This window comes from Podarcis cretensis, assembly GCF_951804945.1.
Source record: "Podarcis cretensis genome assembly, chromosome: 3".
Lineage (NCBI taxonomy): Eukaryota > Metazoa > Chordata > Lepidosauria > Squamata > Lacertidae > Podarcis > Podarcis cretensis.
The window spans coordinates 25,320,258-25,339,582 of NC_137172.1; the positions used below are offsets into that span (position 1 = coordinate 25,320,258).

At 39.9% G+C, this 19,325-nt stretch overlaps 1 protein-coding gene across 3 annotated transcripts in view; it reads right to left on the reverse strand.

Moving 5' to 3' along the window:
• The window catches only part of UBR2 (ubiquitin protein ligase E3 component n-recognin 2), a 62,997-nt gene that overhangs the window by 36,096 nt on the left and 7,576 nt on the right, over nucleotides 1–19,325 (reverse strand). For 2 of the 3 annotated variants that reach the window (XM_079968405.1, XM_079968407.1), the window contains exons 3-16: nucleotides 18,946–19,024; nucleotides 16,353–16,466; nucleotides 15,667–15,797; nucleotides 14,635–14,773; nucleotides 13,059–13,121; nucleotides 11,775–11,895; nucleotides 10,243–10,350; nucleotides 8,961–9,049; nucleotides 7,319–7,417; nucleotides 5,245–5,408; nucleotides 5,058–5,157; nucleotides 4,663–4,791; nucleotides 2,331–2,514; nucleotides 633–694 (exon numbers count right to left, since the gene is read on the reverse strand). In XM_079968405.1, the coding sequence (XP_079824531.1) occupies nucleotides 633–694; nucleotides 2,331–2,514; nucleotides 4,663–4,791; nucleotides 5,058–5,157; nucleotides 5,245–5,408; nucleotides 7,319–7,417; nucleotides 8,961–9,049; nucleotides 10,243–10,350; nucleotides 11,775–11,895; nucleotides 13,059–13,121; nucleotides 14,635–14,773; nucleotides 15,667–15,797; nucleotides 16,353–16,466; nucleotides 18,946–19,024 (1,582 nt within the window). Of the gene's footprint in view, nucleotides 1–632; nucleotides 695–2,330; nucleotides 2,515–4,662; nucleotides 4,792–5,057; nucleotides 5,158–5,244; nucleotides 5,409–7,318; nucleotides 7,418–7,486; nucleotides 7,586–8,960; nucleotides 9,050–10,242; nucleotides 10,351–11,774; nucleotides 11,896–13,058; nucleotides 13,122–14,634; nucleotides 14,774–15,666; nucleotides 15,798–16,352; nucleotides 16,467–18,945; nucleotides 19,025–19,325 lie in introns of all 3 variants that reach the window. The other variant, XM_079968406.1, reaches the window with a different exon arrangement.

The window sequence follows — 19,325 nt, forward strand, 5'->3', positions numbered from 1 at the left end:
GTACAAGCCTGGCTTGAGCTTATACCAGCTCAGGCATATAGCACTAAACCTGTGGGCCTCCACATGCTGTTGGACTACAACTTCCATCAACAACAGCTAATATGGGTTAAGGATGAGAGTTGACAGGAAGAGGGGTTCAGTAACACCAGGAAGGAACCATGTTGACTACCCCTGGTTTTGTGTTATGTGCAAACACAGTATTGGTCATCCCCTCCAGCAATCTGAGGGGTATCACTCACTGAAACCCTATAAACTGCTCCAGAGGCGGAACTCAGAACCATATATTCACTGTATCCTTGGGATCTTAACCAGATTTAAGGAAACAAAACATGCTTTAACATTATCTCGTTTCACCAGGCCTTACCTACCGTTTGCTGTAGATCACTCCAGTCTCCCAAATAACAATTCTGATCTCCATATAACCCTCCACCAGTGCACTGAATGCTAGGCTACTCCAAAGGCATTCTGGCAGTTGTGGTTCTGGAAGTAAGTATTTAACCAACAGCTAAAGCAACTTTTCTCAAACACTGCTCCATTTCTCCACTATTACCAGCAACACTTTTTTTTGTACTCAAATCAATTTATTTTGAAAATCTGAGCCTTAGAGATACATTTATCTAAATATTACTCACCATTGGAAGCTGTTCTGGAAATTTGTATGCCACTTCACTTTTGCTCAGAAGCACATGCAAACCTATATTGACAAAAGACAAAAAAGGGAAGAATATTTTTGCAATTTTTGCCACTCTGGGACCTACTGAGATTGTCAAGCAAAGCTGAAAAGAACTAGAGCTTTACTAGGAAATGCAATTTCTAACTCTGACATCTAGGACTTCAAAGTCACGCTCTGGAGTGGTCACCCCACCCTCTTCCTACCACAAGTTGTTCTGGAGGGTCTCGCAAGCCCCACAGAGCCGAAAGGGGGAGAGGGAAAGCACTGTTGCTCAAATGGAAGCTTTCGTGCTATACTTCAGATAATAATATTTAATGTGGGGGTAACCCCTTGTCATTGTCAGGCTATTGTTAGTGAGCCCATTTGGATTGCCCACCTTTGGAGACCAATGGAACCTGTTGGGGCATAAACTTAACAGCCTCTTACATGTGTCATATAATGTTTATTCCACACATGAAAGAAATCAATCTCAGTGTGGCAGAACCGACATTCTGGAGCCCCCTGCCCATTGATATAGGGCAGGCAACTTCATGGTTCTGTTTTTTCTGCCTCCTAAAATAGGGTTGCCATATTTCAAAAAGTGGAAATCCTGACAAAAATGATGTTTTTGAGCTATTTTTAAGGAAATTCGCCAAAATCTAGACTTCTGACATGGTTTGCCATATGTCCGGATTTCCCAGGGCATTTCAACAATTTCTGCCCTGACACTGCTTCCAATTGTCGTATTCCAGCTATGTCTGGAAAATTCCAGATGAACGGCAACCCTGTGCTAAAAACTTTTGACATTTGTACATTTGACATGTCTTTTAATATGTAACTGTATATGTGTGTCATACTTTATATTATTGATTTTTTAGGTCAGTTTATATTTAACATCTGGTTTTATCTGTATCTTTAATCTATATTTTATATAAACTGGTTAGAGGCTTTGCTGGTTGAGAAGTATACAAGTCCTGTTAATTAATGAAACAAATAAACAAACAAACAAATCCAATGGTATAATACCAGTTAACTTATTTGTCATGATCTGGTTCATTTCCAAAGATAGTATGCACCAAATGAAAAGTAACCTTGTGCAGATATTAGTGATAGTCGAGTTTGGCAATATCCACAATCATGAAGTTGTTTCATGCAGATTGCAGGTTTATATCATAATCTTGTAGTGCATATAAAAAAATAAATAAAGCAGGGGTCTAGAGTTTATATGACTATGGATAAATCATGATGACAGGAGTCAGCAAACAACAACAACAACAACAACAACAACAACAACAACAATAATAATAATAATAATAATAATTTATTTATATCTCGCCCTCCCCAGCCAAAGCCGGGCTCAGAGCGGCTAACATCAAATGTATAACACATTAACTTAAAATCAGACAATCAATTAAAATACATCCTCAAATCAGATCAGGATCAGAATAAAATCCAATCAGATGTCAACCCGCAGATTAGGGTTGGGGACCTTAAATGCTCACCAGGCCCAACTGTTTGTGCTGAACTTATATGGGCCTGTGAGAAAAATTGGGAGGCCACTTTCATGCAAGTTCTTATGAAAGGGGAGAGTTTAGGAAAATATCTAATCTTCGAGTGCGCTTGTATAAACTGCTTTAAAACAATCCAGCACAAAACTAACCAAATATGTAGTCCTTACCTGCAAGTAAACGAGAAACAGGGAGATGAATGCTAACTTTTTCCTGAGAAACACAATATCTGATAGTCTCAACTGAGTGTCCACACATGTTGAGGTCAATCGGTTGCTCTCCATCAGTAAAACCGCTGTGGCATTGCATCAATGTGGTCAAACTTTTCTTATATGCTTCGATCAGCACTTTCTCCTATAAAAAAGATTGAATCTATTCAAAGAAAACACGGCTCATCTACATAAAGTTACAGCATTATTTATTATTAAAATATACACGTTAAAGATGTACCAAGATAAAACCTAGCCCCAGCTTATTTGGTTGAATACAAAAAAGTATGATGTGTGGAATGACTTTACTCAGAATAATTCTGTGAAGATGTTACATGAAAAGGTATCTGGAACTGTGTAATAGTAAGCAAAGGGATTATGGAACTACATTTCAAACATGGGGTATTGTGTAAACTGTTGCAAGCAGAAAAACATCTGTTTATTTCATTTCATTTCGTGCATAAAATGCTCTTCCACTAAGTTTTAAAGAAGCCTTTCCACATGAGAAAGAGGCGTTTTGCTTGCAGAAGGGAATCTTGTATTTTATCAATTTTCCTTTCCATACCACCAATTTAAAACCCTAAATGGTTTTGGACTAGGGCAATTGATATTAAGATCCTCCTCAGAAGCCCTTCTTCATGTTCCCCACCCTCAGAAGCTAAGGAAGGTTGCAACCCGAGACAGAATCCTTTCAGTTGTGGTACCCTAACTTTGGAATGCTCCCTTTTTTATTCCCCCAGGCCATATCAATTTTTATGCTTTGAAAATTGTATGGCATGGTTCTGAGATACTTCAGCTGCTCTGTTTATTTCTGTTGTTACAGTTCAGTTATTCAGTATTTAAACTATTAGCCACTCAGAGAATCTTCAGTCTAAAGAGTGAGAAAAGAAAGGTCCTAAATAGATCTTAAAATTAAAGCTTTCATAGAATCATAGAGTTGGAAGAGACCACAAGGGCCATCAAGTCCAACCCCCTGCCAAGCAGGAAACACCATCAGAGCACTCCTGACATATGGTTGTCAAGCCTCTGCTTAAAGACCTCCAAAGAAGGAGACTCCACCACACTCCTTGGCAGCAAATTCCACTGTCAAACAGCTCTTACTGTCAGGAAGTTCTTCCTAATGTTTAGGTGGAATCTTCTTTCTTGTAGTTTGGAACCATTGCTCCGTGTCCGCTTCTCTGGAGCAGCAGAAAACAACCTTTCTCCCTCCTCTATGTGACATCCTTTTATATATTTGAACATGGCTATCATATCACCCCTTAACCTCCTCTTCTCCCGGCTAAACATGCCCAGCTCCCTTAGCCGTTCCTCATAAGGCATCGTTTCCAGGCCTTTGACCATTTTGGTTGCCCTCCTCTGGACACGTTCCAGTTTGTCAGTGTCCTTCTTGAACTGTGGTGCCCAGAACTGGACACAGTACTCCAGGTGAGGTCTGACCAGAGCAGAATACAGTGGCACTATTACTTCCCTTGATCTAGATGCTATACTCCTATTGATGCAGCCCAGAATTGCATTGGCTTTTTTAGCTGCCGCGTCACACGCTTTCATTAGCATGCATCTTTACACCAATACTCAGTGCACTTAAAAAAATAATAATTGTGTTGAACCAAAGGCGAACTGTTCCAGAAGCTCGGCAGACGCCATCTTGGTACTCAACATAACCCCACAATTAATTGGTAGTGGTTGTAGCAATGAGATCATATATGTTTATTTTCACTTGCTTTGATATAAGCTAATTGGTTCGCTTTGATGTTATCCTTGAAGTGCTGGGCTCTGAGCCCAAAAAGGGGAACTATCTGCAAGATATGGGTATTTGCCACCTATGCCCTCATCTTGTCAGGTGGAGCAATGGGAAGTCCTGACCAAAGAGAAAGGCAACTAGATTCAAAGTATTTTATCATTTCTTATTCACAGGAGAAGCTGCAAAATTAGGGGCACTGTTATGATCAGTCCTCCTTTTTAGATTAAGGACAGGGGGAAAATGGTTCCAACCAAGATGGCAACAGATAATTCTTCTCACATTTATATATATATCCCCTTTCCTTCTACCCCTTGAGATATAAAGTACTAGTCCAGTCCTCAGTTCCTTTTGCAACACAAAGTCTACAATCTAGTCTATTCCAATAATCACTACCTGAAAAACGTGCGCAATGTTGGAGATCCCAGTGGTTAAAGCAGTTTGGTTTAACTGATGCACACCATGTTGTTTGTTTATATATGAGAACCTTAAGAAAATGTAGCGATTTTATTCATTCATATTAATCCGAACACATCTGAAGGAGATACAACTTACATCTAAAGCACACCAGTCCTGCATCATTGAGATGACATGGGTTAATTTCATCTGCAACGTGAATGCTGCTTCCCACTCTGGTTCCATTTCGATATGCTGCCCAACTTGGCGGGTTATTGGATCCATGCCCTTCAGAAATAGGAAAAAGCCAAATCATTTAGAAGAGAAGCATTAAAGCAACAGGGGAGGGTCAGTGCTGAGACTCAGCAAATCTTGCCTAGTGATTGCCTACAGAGGGAACTGAAGAAATATTTAGCTCTACTGAAATTGGGGCAACCCTAAAAAATAGATTTCCAAAGCTTAGCAATATTTTAACAGTAATATGAAGAGTCACCTATACCACCTCATTTGTTACTCCTTGATAAATATAAGTACCTTAAGAAGAAATCACCTACCTGCATACACTTCAGTAACTCCAAGAAGACGTCAAAACCATCTAGAAATTTTTGCCTCAGATCATCAGACCACTCAACTGGTTTGCTTATCAACACGTACCTGAAGTACAGCAGAAATAAGTTTACAATCTGATTTTGGGCTATCTATGTAAAAATATTTTTGCCTGATTAGGTATAAAACACTCACTTTAAATCCAGAATCAGGCTTTGGACTCGTCTGAATTTGAAAGCCTGTAGCGCAGTGTACCGTTCAAACTGAAATCTGCCCTGTATATCTCGATGTCTTAAGTGGTCCATAAATGTTGAGATGATAGTAGTCATGAGGTTCTCCTCTATTATTAACATTCGAGCCTATGCCAAAATAGATATTTAAAGGTTTGTTTCAATCGTGTCTGCTAATGACAGAGATAAGAGACTCAACTAACAGAAGAATGCTCAGGTGTATGGTTATACCTGCACTGGCTCCCGGTGGAGTACAGGATCAGGTTTAAGGTGCTGGTTTTAACCTTTAAAGCCCTATACGGCCTAGGACCCTCGTACCTACGGGACCGCCTCTCCTGGTATGTCCCGCAGAGAAACTTATGGTCTTCAAATAAAAACATCTTGAAGGTCCCAGGCCACAGAGAGGTTAGGCTGGCCTCAACTAGAGCCAGGGCTTTTTCGGCCGTGGCTCCGATCTGGTGGAACGCTATGTCACAAGAGACTAGGGCCCTGCGGGACTTGACATCTTTCCGCAGGGCCTGCAAGACAGAGCTGTTCCACCAGGCCTTTGGCCAGGGCACATCCGGACTCCCTCCTTTGGCAATCTTCGCGGAGCTCTGGCCCAATGGTTGCCGTTGGTTTGATTTGAATTAATTTTATAATGAATGATTTTAGAGTGTTGTGTTGTACTGTTGTACTGTTTTATTGTTGTTAGCCGCCCGGAGCCCGGCTTCAGCTGGGGAGGGCGGGATATAAATAAAATTTATTATTATTATTTTATGTGTATATAAGGTAGTCCTATTTCTGTAGCGAAAGCAGTCTGGGCAGGAAAGCCAGTTACTAGGTGGGAGATCACCTGAGAATACTCTGATCCTTGAAGGATAAAATAAAGAGTTACAACTCCATGTCTATAGCTAGGAATTGTATTTTTAATGACTGACAGGGCATTGTCTATCGCTCATATGAAAACAAAAGAGTCATACAAGTACTAATTGGCAAGATTTTTTTGTTCTAAATCTCTATTACCCGCTTTGCTTCACTTGGTTTTAATCAGATCTGTAAAAAGGTACCCAATTTGGGCAATATAACAATCTATTTATATCTCAACCAAGATGTACACAGGATATTTTCCGAGAGAAAAAATGTTTCAGTAACTGAGGCAAACTGAGGCAACTGTTGGCTTTAACCTTACACCAAAACATTACCCATATTTATTCAGTCTAACATATCTGAATCAGTTAACAGCGATCATTTGGTACTTTTCTCATTAAAAGGAGTACATTTTCTTCATACTATGTCCAGCACTTTATAATCCTCACTGGACATTTTCAAGCAGTCACCTTAAATAGCTACACCCATAATTACGTTATTTCTATGGCACTGTAACCCTAATCCAATTTCAAAAGCATAGCACTGAAGCCCTACAGGTATACAGAGATCTTTGCACAACTAATTTTGCCTCATTCAATTCCACCTCCTCACTGGACTGAGATACAGAGTTGAAATATAAAAGACATTAACATGTGTCTCAAAACGTGTCAGATCATATTCCCTATTATTGCCAAATGCCTCCAACATAAGCATGTTTCATGTATCTTCATTCATTAGGTTAATATTTCTAATTGCTCGGTACATTACTAAAAGGAGAAACTGTTGCAGCCATACCTGTCACTGAAGTTCTCAACGGAGAATATTTGTATGAATTAAAAGTATACTAAAGCACCAACCTAATGCCTTGCCCATTCCTTAAAGCACGGATCCTCTGGGGACAGGAATTCAACTATGAAACTATTATGCTCTAGCTACTAATTTAACATAAATGAGTCTTGTGATCTAATACTATAACAGAAGTACTAGTAGGGAATCTCTTTCCCCTCCCCTCTGTTTTTTCCTCCATTGCCTATTTTGGACTGTAATCTCCTTGTGGGTAGAGATCTGTATTTTATCCATGAAACTATGCAAGACTGATTACCTGTGTATAAAACAATAACAAATTATTAATGTTAGATCTGAGTGGGAGTTGGGGCAAAGAGAGTTTCAGTCAGCATTTAAGTACTTACAAGTGAAGGCACTGTGAATATCTGTACCGAAAGGTCAGCAATTGAGTACTCTCTGTCGTGGTCATCTTTCACATAATCATTCTGCAATCGCTCATAATTCTATTAAAGAAGGAGGCAAAAAAGGCAAAGGGTGCCAACTATCAGTTTAAAAAAGGAGCCACTACTCACCAGAGTAGGCACAGTGAAGAGCTGAACAGAGAGAGCAGTCACCGACACTGGCCGCTCGTGATCATCCTCCATAAAATCTCTCTGCAGCTGCCGATAATTCTAAACAACAAGGGGGAAATTCACCTCTAATCTGCACTGACCAGATGTTCTAACTAAATTTAAAGCTGGCGATGGGAAGATTTTGTACTAAAAACTGCATTTGTGCAGCAACAGTGCAAACAAACTTGCAGTATCATCACAATTTACCAGACCATTAATAAGCACAGTTATAGCAACAGTTACTTGTGTCAAGCAAAAGGAAGTCAGTTAGAAGTCATCATAAGGAAATATTATTGGGTTTAGCCAGTATTTAGAGGTCATATTTGGGAAGCAGGGCAATATATAAGAATAATTCTTATTTTTCAGATTACATGGCGGACTACTCCAAGTTATTCGAAAATGATGCTGACTTCATTGCACAACACAACAGCCCTCTTCAGACGATCTTTCAGGCTTCATAAACCACAGTTAGCTAGGAATGAGAGCTCCTCCCTCCCCCTCCCCAAGCCGTTTGCCAGCTTCAGCACAATGATTCTGGCTTGTATTAAGCCAGAGCTCACCGTTACGCCTGGTTTAACCTTGGTTAACTGCTTTTTTATTTGGATTGTTAGGCACATCCAGCAAAAGTGGTAACATGTGCCATCCAAATCACATAGGAATATACATTTCCACATTTAGGCTCTGATCCAAAGCTTCCACATTGACTTTAATATTGAGGCCAGCTTGGTGCACACATCTAAACAACACATGCAGATCTGCCCAAACATCAAGTCATCAGGCAGGAATACCATGTACAACCCAGAACTCCAAAAGGCATAAGGAGCCTTCGGCACCAGGTTGTTACTATTTAGTGCAGGCATGGCCAAACTTGGCCCTCCAGCTGTTTTGGGACTACAGTTCCCATCATCCCTGACCACTGGTCTTGTTAGCTAGGGATGATGGGAGTTGTAGTCCCAAAACAGCTGGAGGGCCAAGTTTCGCCATGCCTGATTTGGTGTAACATTCTATGTGTTCCACTATGTGGTGCTGACCTTTAAAATCCTACACAGTCTCAGCGCAGTATACCTGAAGGAGCGTCTCCACCCCCATCGTTCAGCCCAGACACTGAGGTCCAGCTACGAGGGTCTTCTGGCAGTTCCCTCACTGCGAGAAGTGAGGTTACAGGGAACCAGGCAGAGGGCCTTCTCGGTAGTGGCGCCCACCCTGTGGAATGCCCTCCCGTCAGATGTCAAGGAAATAAACAACTATCTGACTTTTAGAAGACATCTGAAGGCAGCCCTGTTTAGGGAAGTTTTTAATGTTTGACGTGTTATTGTGCATTTAATTTTCTGTTTGGAAACCCAGCCAGGTGGGCAGGGTATAAATAATAATAATTATTATACTTAAAAGTCAGACTTTGCATTTTAAAGTATTTTTCATTAAGAAAGTTACTCACCCTTGCAAATCGGATAGCAAAGAGCTTCTTGTACTTCAAATCCATAAGTAGGCTGCTCATGAATAACTGATGGTACACACTTCTAGCTCCTGTTGTTGTTGTTTAAAAAAAGGAAGATATATATAAATGTGGAGGACTATTTATTATATGACAGCATCATCCAAATAACTTTAGAGCAATCATCAAGTTTTGACAATGTGCTGATGTAGAGACTGAAATAGTTAAATCATTTTGTTAAGTTGTCATGAAGATAAGGTGTCCTAACAACTTGGGTGGGGCTCACACCCTATTAAGTGTGTTTAGGATTGCAGCCTTAAAAGAATTGTTTTACCAAAAAAGCAACTCCGGGGGCCTTCTGGTGGTTCCCTCACTGCAAGAAGTGAGGTTACAGGGAACCAAGCAGAGGGCCTTCTCAGTAGTGGCACCCGCCCTGTGGAATGCCCTACCTTCAGATGTCAAGGAAATAAACAACTATCTGACTTTTAGAAGACATCTGAAGGCAGCCCTGTTTAGGGAAGTTTTTAAGGACTGATGTTTTATCTTGTTTTTAGATTCACGTAGGTAGCCGTGTTGGTCTGACGCAGTCGAAATATATAAAAAAATTAAAAAATTGTCCAGTAGCACCTTAGAGACCAACTAAGTTTGTTCTTTGTATAAGCTTTCGTGTGCATGCACATTTCTTCAGATATCAAGATAACAAGTTATCTTGTTTTTAATATTCTGTTGGGAGCCGCCCAGAGTGGTTGGGGAAACCCAGCCAGATGGGCGGGATATAAATAATAAACAGTCAGTCAGTCAGTCAATCAATTTGTTGTTGTTGTTATGCAGCAGCAGCATCTTACACCAGTCATGTGGGAAGGTGTCCAAAAGGGGGAAGCAGAGCACAGTAGAGCACAGGAAGCATAGCAAGACATAGCACAGCATTAAGAAGCACCCACAGTCTACAGCTCTGCTGCTCCAGAAATTCAGAGGTGTGGATGCTTGTATGGCTTAGATTGAGCATGGCAGAGATCAATGCCTCATTACTTCTAGCCTTGCTTCTTATGATATCCTGAGCAGCACTTTCCTCTTGACGGTGCCTTCCACCAAGACTTCCACCAAGGAGTAAATGAAGATATATGAATTTTGTATCTGAGTACCTAACATCTGTGCCCATTCCTCTCATCAAAGCTGCTTTTTGCTTTGATTTATCTAGGCTGCTCTAGCTGTGTGAAAGAAGATGCATTCCCAGCAACCAGACTGTGGTGTAGGTAGATTCTTAAAACAAGAAGGAATAGCCCACCTTTCCAGAGTTTAGAATCAGATAGCATTAGTTTATCCACAAGAGAAGAGTTTTCTCCTTCTGGTCCCTCCTGTAAGCCAACTTGACACAATATTCTTCGAAGGCCATCTAATTAAGGAGAAACAGTAATACGTGAACCAAAAGGATTAACTGGTTTGCTTTAATCATCCGTTTTGTGCATAAAACTCAGTTGTACGTAAGACATTTAAATCACCAACATGCACATTCTTAATCATAGAATCATAGAGTTGGAAGAGACCACAAGGGCCATCGAGTCCAACCCCCTGCCAAGCAGGAAACACCATCAGAGCACTCCTGACATATGGTTGTCAAGCCTCTGCTTAAAGACCTCCAAAGAAGGAGAGTCCACCACACTCCTTGGCAGCAAATTCCACTGTCAAACAGCTCTTACTGTCAGGAAGTTCTTCCTAATGTTTAGGTGGAATCTTCTTTCTTGTAGTTTGGATCCATTGCTCCGTGTCCGCTTCTCTGAAGCAGCAGAAAACAACCTTTCTCCCTCCTCTATGTGACATCCTTTTATATATTTGAACATGGCTATCATATCACCCCTTAACCTCCTCTTCTCCAGGCTAAACATGCCCAGCTCCCTTAGCCGTTCCTCATAAGGCATCGTTTCCAGGCCTTTGACCATTTTGGTTGCCCTCCTCTGGACACGTTCCAGTTTGTCAGTGTCCTTCTTGAACTGTGGTGCCCAGAACTGGACACAGTACTCCAGGTCTCTGAGGTCTGACCAGAGCAGAATACAGTGGCACTATTACTTCCCTTGATCTAGATGCTATACTCCTATTGATGCAGCCCAGAATTGCATTGGCTTTTTTAGCTGCCGCGTCACACTGTTGGCTCATGTCAAGTTTGTGGTCAACCAAGACTCCCAGATCCTTTTCACATGTACTGCTCTCAAGCCAGGTGTCACCCATCTTGTATTTGTGCCTCTCATTTTTTTTTGCCCAAGTGCAATACTTTACATTTCTCCCTGTTAAAATTCATCTTGTTTGTTTTGGCCCAGTTCTCTAATCTGTCAAGGTCGTTTTGAAGTGTGATCCTGTCATCTTTATTCATCTTTATTTTGAATTTACTACAGATATGCATGATCTTGCAGAATAGGCTGTCTCCAACATAGAAAGCTTAAGTGATGTAAGAAGAGAATCATTTTTAGAAAGCAGACAAGTGGGACCTGAAATTGCTCAGGGATAAGGATGATTTGCAGTCAAGAAATAGCATGGGAGAAATATAAAACTCTCCCTACTTCAGGTGCCCTTGTGGCTCATTTTAGGAAAGGAAAATAATGTTGGGAGATTCTTTCAGGGACTTTCCACATCACAAGTAGCTTCGTCCTCATGCTTTAAGTAAACTGGACGAATAAGCCTGAACAAATATATTTTTGTTATGTTTGTACCATGTCCACAAGACCATGTCAGTCTATCATTCTGTCCCTAGAAAGAGGAATTTTCTGCTTTTCAATAATGACTTTTCTCTTTCAGCTATATCATAAGTGTGTCAAATTTCAGTACCTGAATATCCAATAATATTGCCAAGCCAAGTTAGAAGCTTCAAACCAAAACTCTGATGGGCAACAATAGATGAATGCATAACTTGAACCTTCAGCGGCTTAGTCTGGCGACTGGTACTTCTCTTAAGGAAAGGAAAAAGGGCAGGGAAAAGAGAGGCCATTAACAGGTTTTGCCCCAAACACAGCACTTTTCAAGTTTATACAGTTAAGACATAGAACAATCCCAGGCAACTGGATTTTCATGGTTTTTACAAGCTTTCCCAATATCTAGTACTATATGTCTACATTTTGTAATGCAAGAATGGTAAAACTTGAATTCTGTTTCTAATACTCAAGGCAAACAGCCTTAGGAATAATTGAAATTAGTCCATTACCACATGTAGGTTCAACTTCCCTTACCCTTTCTGGCTCTGACAGATATGACTACAGAAAAAGGGCTTCCAACTATCTGTAACTGCAGATGGAGAGGCATGGGAAGACCATGAGTTCAAGGCTTCTTTCCCAACAACAGATTTCAGTCCTCAATCCCATCATGCAATTAAATGACACAGTCAAGGCCAAAAGTGCCAAGTATCTATTCACCACAATGCAGGTCCCAGTCTAGTTTGGACATTGTGCATGTAATTCAGTGATGATTGGAGAGAAACATTATGGCTATGCTCTTTTGAATACACAATTTTTAATCCAGTAGATGTATCTGCTGAACTTTGCTTCTTAGCATGAGTCATACAGGTTGGACCGGGGGTTTCTTCATTAGACCCCCAGAATCTTAGGGAATGCTTGAGCTGAAAATATACATTTTCCCTTTCAATCCTATGCATCTTTATTCACAAACAGTATAGCAATTTGAAGGAAAACATCAGCACTTTGAACTTTGCCCGGAAATAAGACTGGGAGCCAATTCAACACTTTAAGCACTTGTGTGCTGTCATCCCAATATCCACTTAACAGTCCAGCAATTATACTCTGAATTATATTTAGTTCCCAGTCTTCAAAGGCAACTCCATGTACAATACATTGCAGTAATCTAATCTGAAGGTTACCACAATTTTAAAGTAGAATGTGCCAATTTTTAGTTTTTGAAGAATGATAGAACCATCAGGCAAGTGACTTACAAGGCATGCTGCCACTTCCATCAGACACATTTAATATTTCCTTAACATTCTTAAAATGTCACATACAGTTTTAAAATGTTAATGGGCAGATATGCTATAACAGTGAATTGATTATAATGAAGTAAGGATATATACCATTCAGTTAAGGGAAATGAAGCAATGTCACTTACCACTATCACTGATTTCGCTTGGTCACAGTACTGAAAGTCTCCATAGCGAACTGACCTGCGTCCCTGTTAAAGAGTTACATGGCTATTAACAGCTAATTAAAGATATAACTAAAACTTTAAATAATATGTTTTGATTGCACGTTGAAGTCACCTACGTTTCTCACCCTTGAATTAGACTGCTTGAATTAAATCAACCCTATACTAACAATGACTTCTGCTAAATAGCACATATTAACACAATTAACACATAAATTAAAATGTTATATGTTCAGCTTAAGTAAGCAGTATGTATATATGCTTCACATAAGTTTATCATGTAAGTTGCATTTATTGCTGATATAGCAAATATCACCTATGAAAAAGCAAACAAAACTATTAAATTCCACAGCAATTCTGAAAGATGCACAATCTTATGATAAATATATACCTTAAATTATGTTTTGAGCTGGGATTTATTTAAACAAACAAACAAATAAAAGGTTTTTTTAAGAGAGAGAGAGAAACATATGCATATGATATCACATCATTCTGGGTGGTTAAGGCTAACCAGGGCTATAGACAGGCAAATCCAGTTTCCTGCCCCTGAATTAGACTGAGGCCCATTTTCGTTTTAGTTGAGTTTCATGCGTTAAATACTTATCCTAAATTACACCCCAGGAAAGGCTTCCATAACTGGAAGGGGGAGAGAGGAGGTTTTCATCGGAGCCAAGAGCCTCTGTGAATGCAGGGACATATTTAAGATACAACCATAGGGTGTGTTTTCCCCCAACCTTCAAAAAAACTGATTAAGCCATCTTACATGCAGTCTGATTATTGCATGAGAGGGAAATGGTTGAATAACCCTTAAGAAAGAGTTTATTGATCCAAAACACACTGGTGAGCAATAAACTCACTGATTTTTGTGCATAATTTTGAGATTTTCTCTTTTTTGTGTCTTGTGATAGTGCTTTCCCTCTGGCCGGTCTTTTTATTTTTTTCAGATTTCAGCAGCAGCCGCACACCCTCCATAATGAATTTGCAGCCTCAGAGTGAGAATGTTGCTTGTAAAATATTCAGTGCTACAAAGATTGGAGAGAGCCTCACTTTGTTTTTACAGGTTTTGCCTCTATGTTACATTAGAAAAGACTGGCTAAAATATATTTTCTTGGTGGATGGTGTAAGAAGAGAGGAGGTTTTCTCAAATTTTAAAAAGTGCTTTCCCAGAGACTCACTGTGAAGTTAACTTGCTAAAGCATTGCCAAAGAATCTCAGGCTGGGAAGGCATCCAGGAAGGAAGTGTCCCAACTTTCACAGCATGATTTGCAAAATGGAGGTGGGGGAGCAAAACTGTATGTTATCAAGTATGCAGCTGCCAAGAGGGCCAATTGCAGCAAGTATAAGGAATGAACTAATGAACTATGCTCCAGTGTTGCTTTGGAAATTGCCTAGCTCCTTCTATTCCTCCAAATAAGGTAAATGGTTGATCAGCTAGCAGGAAGGAAATATGGAAGGAACTACAGGACTAAATCCTCTTAAACTGACCAAGCTTAATCATTTTTATCCAATATTTCAATGGAAGTCTAAAGAGCTTACTTACATCTCTGTCTACAGTTGTTGCGAAACCAATGGCTTCCTTTTGTGTGCAATTGACAGCTTTTTGAAGAGTGTAAATAACCTGTTCGTATGTGTGGACTTCATCATTAAAAAGCATGCAGAAGTAAGTATCCGTCTTCTCACTGTAAAGACAGTATTACGAATAAGGAATATAATTAATTTAAATCAATCAAGGTCTTTTCTCTGGCATTTCAATACTTCTATTTACTGGAATCTCTATTAAGGAAACATATTGAATCAGCAATAGGAAGACGGAGGGCTCTTGTGATTAATCTTACTACCGTTGCCTTGCATGAGTGGAAAACTACTTCTGCTTGTACATGACAGCCTTGCCAAATTCCTCTAATTTCCCAATCCAACTGACCCTCTGTGGACCATCCCGCAGGGACTACCAAGCTTCAGGAGCAACTTGGGGAGGGGCAGAGGGAGTTGTAGTGAGGAACAGGTGGAGTTCTGTTTTATGTTGTCTGGATCCAAGTTATTATATTATCCTGCGGGATATGCTGGATCCTATCACTATTTTCAATGACATTAGCTTACTATAGCAGTGCCAAATTGCATTAGATACTATTGGCAAGAAGCATTATTCTACAAAAAAAACCCCAACCACTAATTTCTTTGGTAAATAAAGGAGGAGAGGGAGAGAGAACAGACTTTTCAATAAGAAAAAAATCAATATAATTCTTTAGAGAAGTGTATTAAAATCATTTCCCTTTTAGCCTCAAGGAACAGCTATTTTAAGCATGTTTAGTTAAAGCTATGTCCCACTGAGCGAAATAGCATTTACTCTCAAGTAAGATATATCCACTGAGTGCAAGCCATAGAAAACTGATCACACTGAAAACCCGCTGAAACTGATGTGATGTAAATGTGTGTCACACTTATTTCAACGGGACTAAACCATTGGCAACTCTTTTTAGGCGGCACACAATGTCATTTATGAATTAAGATGCAGCTAACATTTTTCCATTAAGAACTATGCCAGTCTTGGAAGTTCAACAGCAATTTTACTTACACTGTCTCTAAACCAGGTGGTAAATCGTTTTCTTTTTCCCATGTTAAAATATCTACAGCATACTGAAACATGATAGCAAAAATATTGTAAACTTTTGCTATCATATCTTCTGTCAAATGCACAAGAGGATCCTAAAATGAAAAAAGGAGGAAAGTGTTAACATCGAGGTAATAATTTCTAAAGTTTCCCCTACAGCTAAAAGAAGCTTAACACATCCAAGTTAATTATTTGAAAATTCTTATACCCTAGTCCAGGCATAGGCAAACTTGGTCCTCCAGGTGTTTTGGGACTACAACTCCCACCATCCTTAGCTAACAGGACCAGTGGTCAGGGATGATGGGAATTTAATCTCAAAACTTCTGGAGGGCCGAGTTTGCCTATGCCTGTCCTAGTCTATGAGATCTGGCTGCTAGAAAGACTAGAAAAATCATTTTAGTGTTAAAAGCTCCTGAAGTGAAGAACAAGATACTTAAATACAGAAAACATAATAAAGCACACCTGACTGAAATAACAATCTTGATGCATTCCCTCCTGCTTTGTACAGGAGGAAGCAAAGATGTCATGTGGGTGGCATGGCTGGGCCTAGAGTTAGGCCAGAGAGTGGGCTCTCAAATTTTGCTCTCTGTCCAAACCAGAGTTACCTGAGCAACAGCACAAAATAATTTTCAAAACCTGTGTATCCTTACCTCCTCTTCTTCTGTTTCTGAAGTGTTATGTTCATGCTTCTGGCAGTATGGACCTTCTTTCCAAGCTTCAGTATCGCCACAGTCACAGAAACCTCCTCCACCAGATGTTGTCATCTACAGCATTATTTTAAAATAAATATGAACAAGAAAGTATGCTTCATAAATGAAAACCATGCTGGTAAACTTTCTATCCAAAACTGATTGGCAATCTGGGACACAGTGAAAAAGACCTGAGAGACAATATAGAGATCCGTGGTGGTTTTTCAATCCTTGTGATGTTAAGTTAAATGGCTGCTTTAAATTTTGTATAACAAATCCTATACTCAATGGAGCAGAGACTACAGGAATGTCCTTTGGGCTCACCACCAGAATAAGGCTCCATCTTCCAGTAATAGCCCTGACAGCTGGCTGCTCCCAGTGCCAAAGGATCAGCAAGTCTTATGAAAGGGCAGAGGGGAAGGAAAGTCATTATTAACTTTCAAACTAAGGGTAAATCAATGATATGAGCTATAGCAAGCAGAATTCTCCTTGCTTTTAGAGCTAAGCAGGGCGTATTCTCCAGGTCTGTCCTGCCTGCTTTTTTATGAACAAGGATTCAATAGATTCTGTTCCAGCTCAAGCCTCTACTCATGATAAAATGCCTACAGGAGAAGATCCTACTATTGTACTAAAATATGAGGTCATACAGACAAATCAGCAGACATGATCTTAGAATCATACATTATAGGAATTATTGTATAGAATGAAAGAACAAGAGTCCCTTGAGTCTATTGCATGACTCACTTAAACCAGTTCCTATTTTAGGTTAGATTATGGAAAATACTGACTGGTTAGCCTTATGATTATTAGTTCTGCTAACTTACATACTTCAAGAAATGCAATTCCCAAATAAATTACAGAAAGTTTCCCCCTGCTCCAGCAAGTGAATTAGGCGATAACAAGATAAGGACTATCTTATCCTATCCTTCTTCAGTTAGCAGCTATTCTAATGAGACAGTGCATCTGGCTGTTAACCAGAAGGTTGGTAGTTCAAGCCCACCCAGGGTCGGCTGTGGGCAGGATTCCTGCATTGCCGCAGGTTGGACTAGATGGCCCTTGGGATCCCTTCCAACGCCGATTCTATGAGTCTATAATCTATGTTAAGCAATCAGAGCAAAAACAGGTCCAACTTAAAGATAAGGCCGGGGGAATGGAGAGTGAAGCCTTTCCCTTACTTTAAGTGTGCAATTTATTATGTTTAACATGTGAACTTGTATGAAGCATATTATGGGGTGGCAGTGTAGAGGAACAAAATCTGAAAGGGGTAAAATGCCTGACGAAAGCTATGGGATTAATTTCAGGTTCAAAGTAAATAAAAATAATTCAACTTATAGTATACAAAGACTGAGCTACATAACTTCAGATTATCAGTGGTGTGGTGTTTTAAGGACTTGTTTTGTTTCATAGATATTTTTTTACCTCATTTGACTTTGTTGTAAGCTGCCCTGGGGCATGGGCAAAGGGCATAAGCCATCCTTAGAAAAACAAACGTATCTGCATTGTTGTGCCATCAAAACTGGATTATCAAAGCTGATTAGTAGGAATTAACATTTGCAGACCTCTGATAATTTCTGTAAAGGGGAAAGAAATCCAAAAGTCCCGGGGGGACTGAAGATCAACAAACCACCAAATCCAGAGCCCTACTGGGCACATGGCCTCAGGCTGAGAGATAGAGAAGCACCATATTACCTGTCCCATTTCTGTTTTTTCAAAAATGATTTATCTCCTATTGTTTCCAATAGGAAGGAACATGAGCCGGCTCCTGGGTTGTCGTATTAATTCCCTCTGCTTTTGGTATGTGTGTGTGTGGAAGGGGTGTCAAGGGAGTGGGAACACTGACCCATCTCTGTAGCATCTACTGGTTTCAGAGCTCAAAGTTGGTAAGATAGGGCTGTAGAGGTTCCTGTGACAGCTTGGAGGGGAGCAAACTAGGTCAGATCTCCCATGAGTTTGGACCACTGCCTCCACCCTCACAGGGGGAACAGAAACATCCTATGGTCCCTAGGATGCCCTGTCTGGGACCATAGGATTGCAGCCAAAATACCTATTTATTTGTTAATTTCAGCCTTTAGTGGATCATATGTTCAGTGATAAAGGGATATACTCAAGATGCTGTTTTCTTCTTTTAAATAACAGTGCTGAGTTATTTGTGAGCAATAAGGCAGCTGCTGTGTCATAACTGGTTGACGCATTCATTTATTGTCTGTGATTACTCTCATTAAGCCTTTCTACCTACACTTACACCTATAATCTAAGGATATGAACTTCAAAGTCAAACTTTTAGTTTCTGAAAGCCACAACATTTAATGTGACTCAAAGTACTGATCTGTGTGAAAACATCAGGGCTGCCTAGGCAAGTGGGAGTACCTACATACTGAATTTCATAGCTTTTGTAATGCTACTTTTGCATTGGGGAGCGGGGGAAGAGAGAGGGAGGAGAGGAAAAGGCAACAGGGGGAAAAAGTGTGATAAAATATACACTCATTTGATTTGACCAAGTCACAAATTTGATTCTGAATGAGACATCACTAAAATCACATATAGGCTTACGAACCCTGTATCGATGCTCTCTGTGAACACTTCCCAGGAAACATTCCATGCAAAGCACGCAAGTTGGATCAACTGCACAATCTCTGACAAAAAAAGAGAGTAGAAAAACATGTTAATAAAAGGGCCAACTACACAATGTTTAGGATGAACTTCTATACATATTTAACTAAAAACAAGCTCCACTGAATTCAATAGGACACTTCTGAGAAGACCTGTATAGGATTGAACTGTCAACTGCTTGAGAAAAAGCCTGTAATGTATACTGGACACAACCTAGGACCTTCTACGCAGATGGAAATATTATATTATGTTGTTGTTGTTGTCGTTATTTATTGAAATCATATATCGCCCTATACCTGTGGTGAAAAGTCATGTTTTTGCATG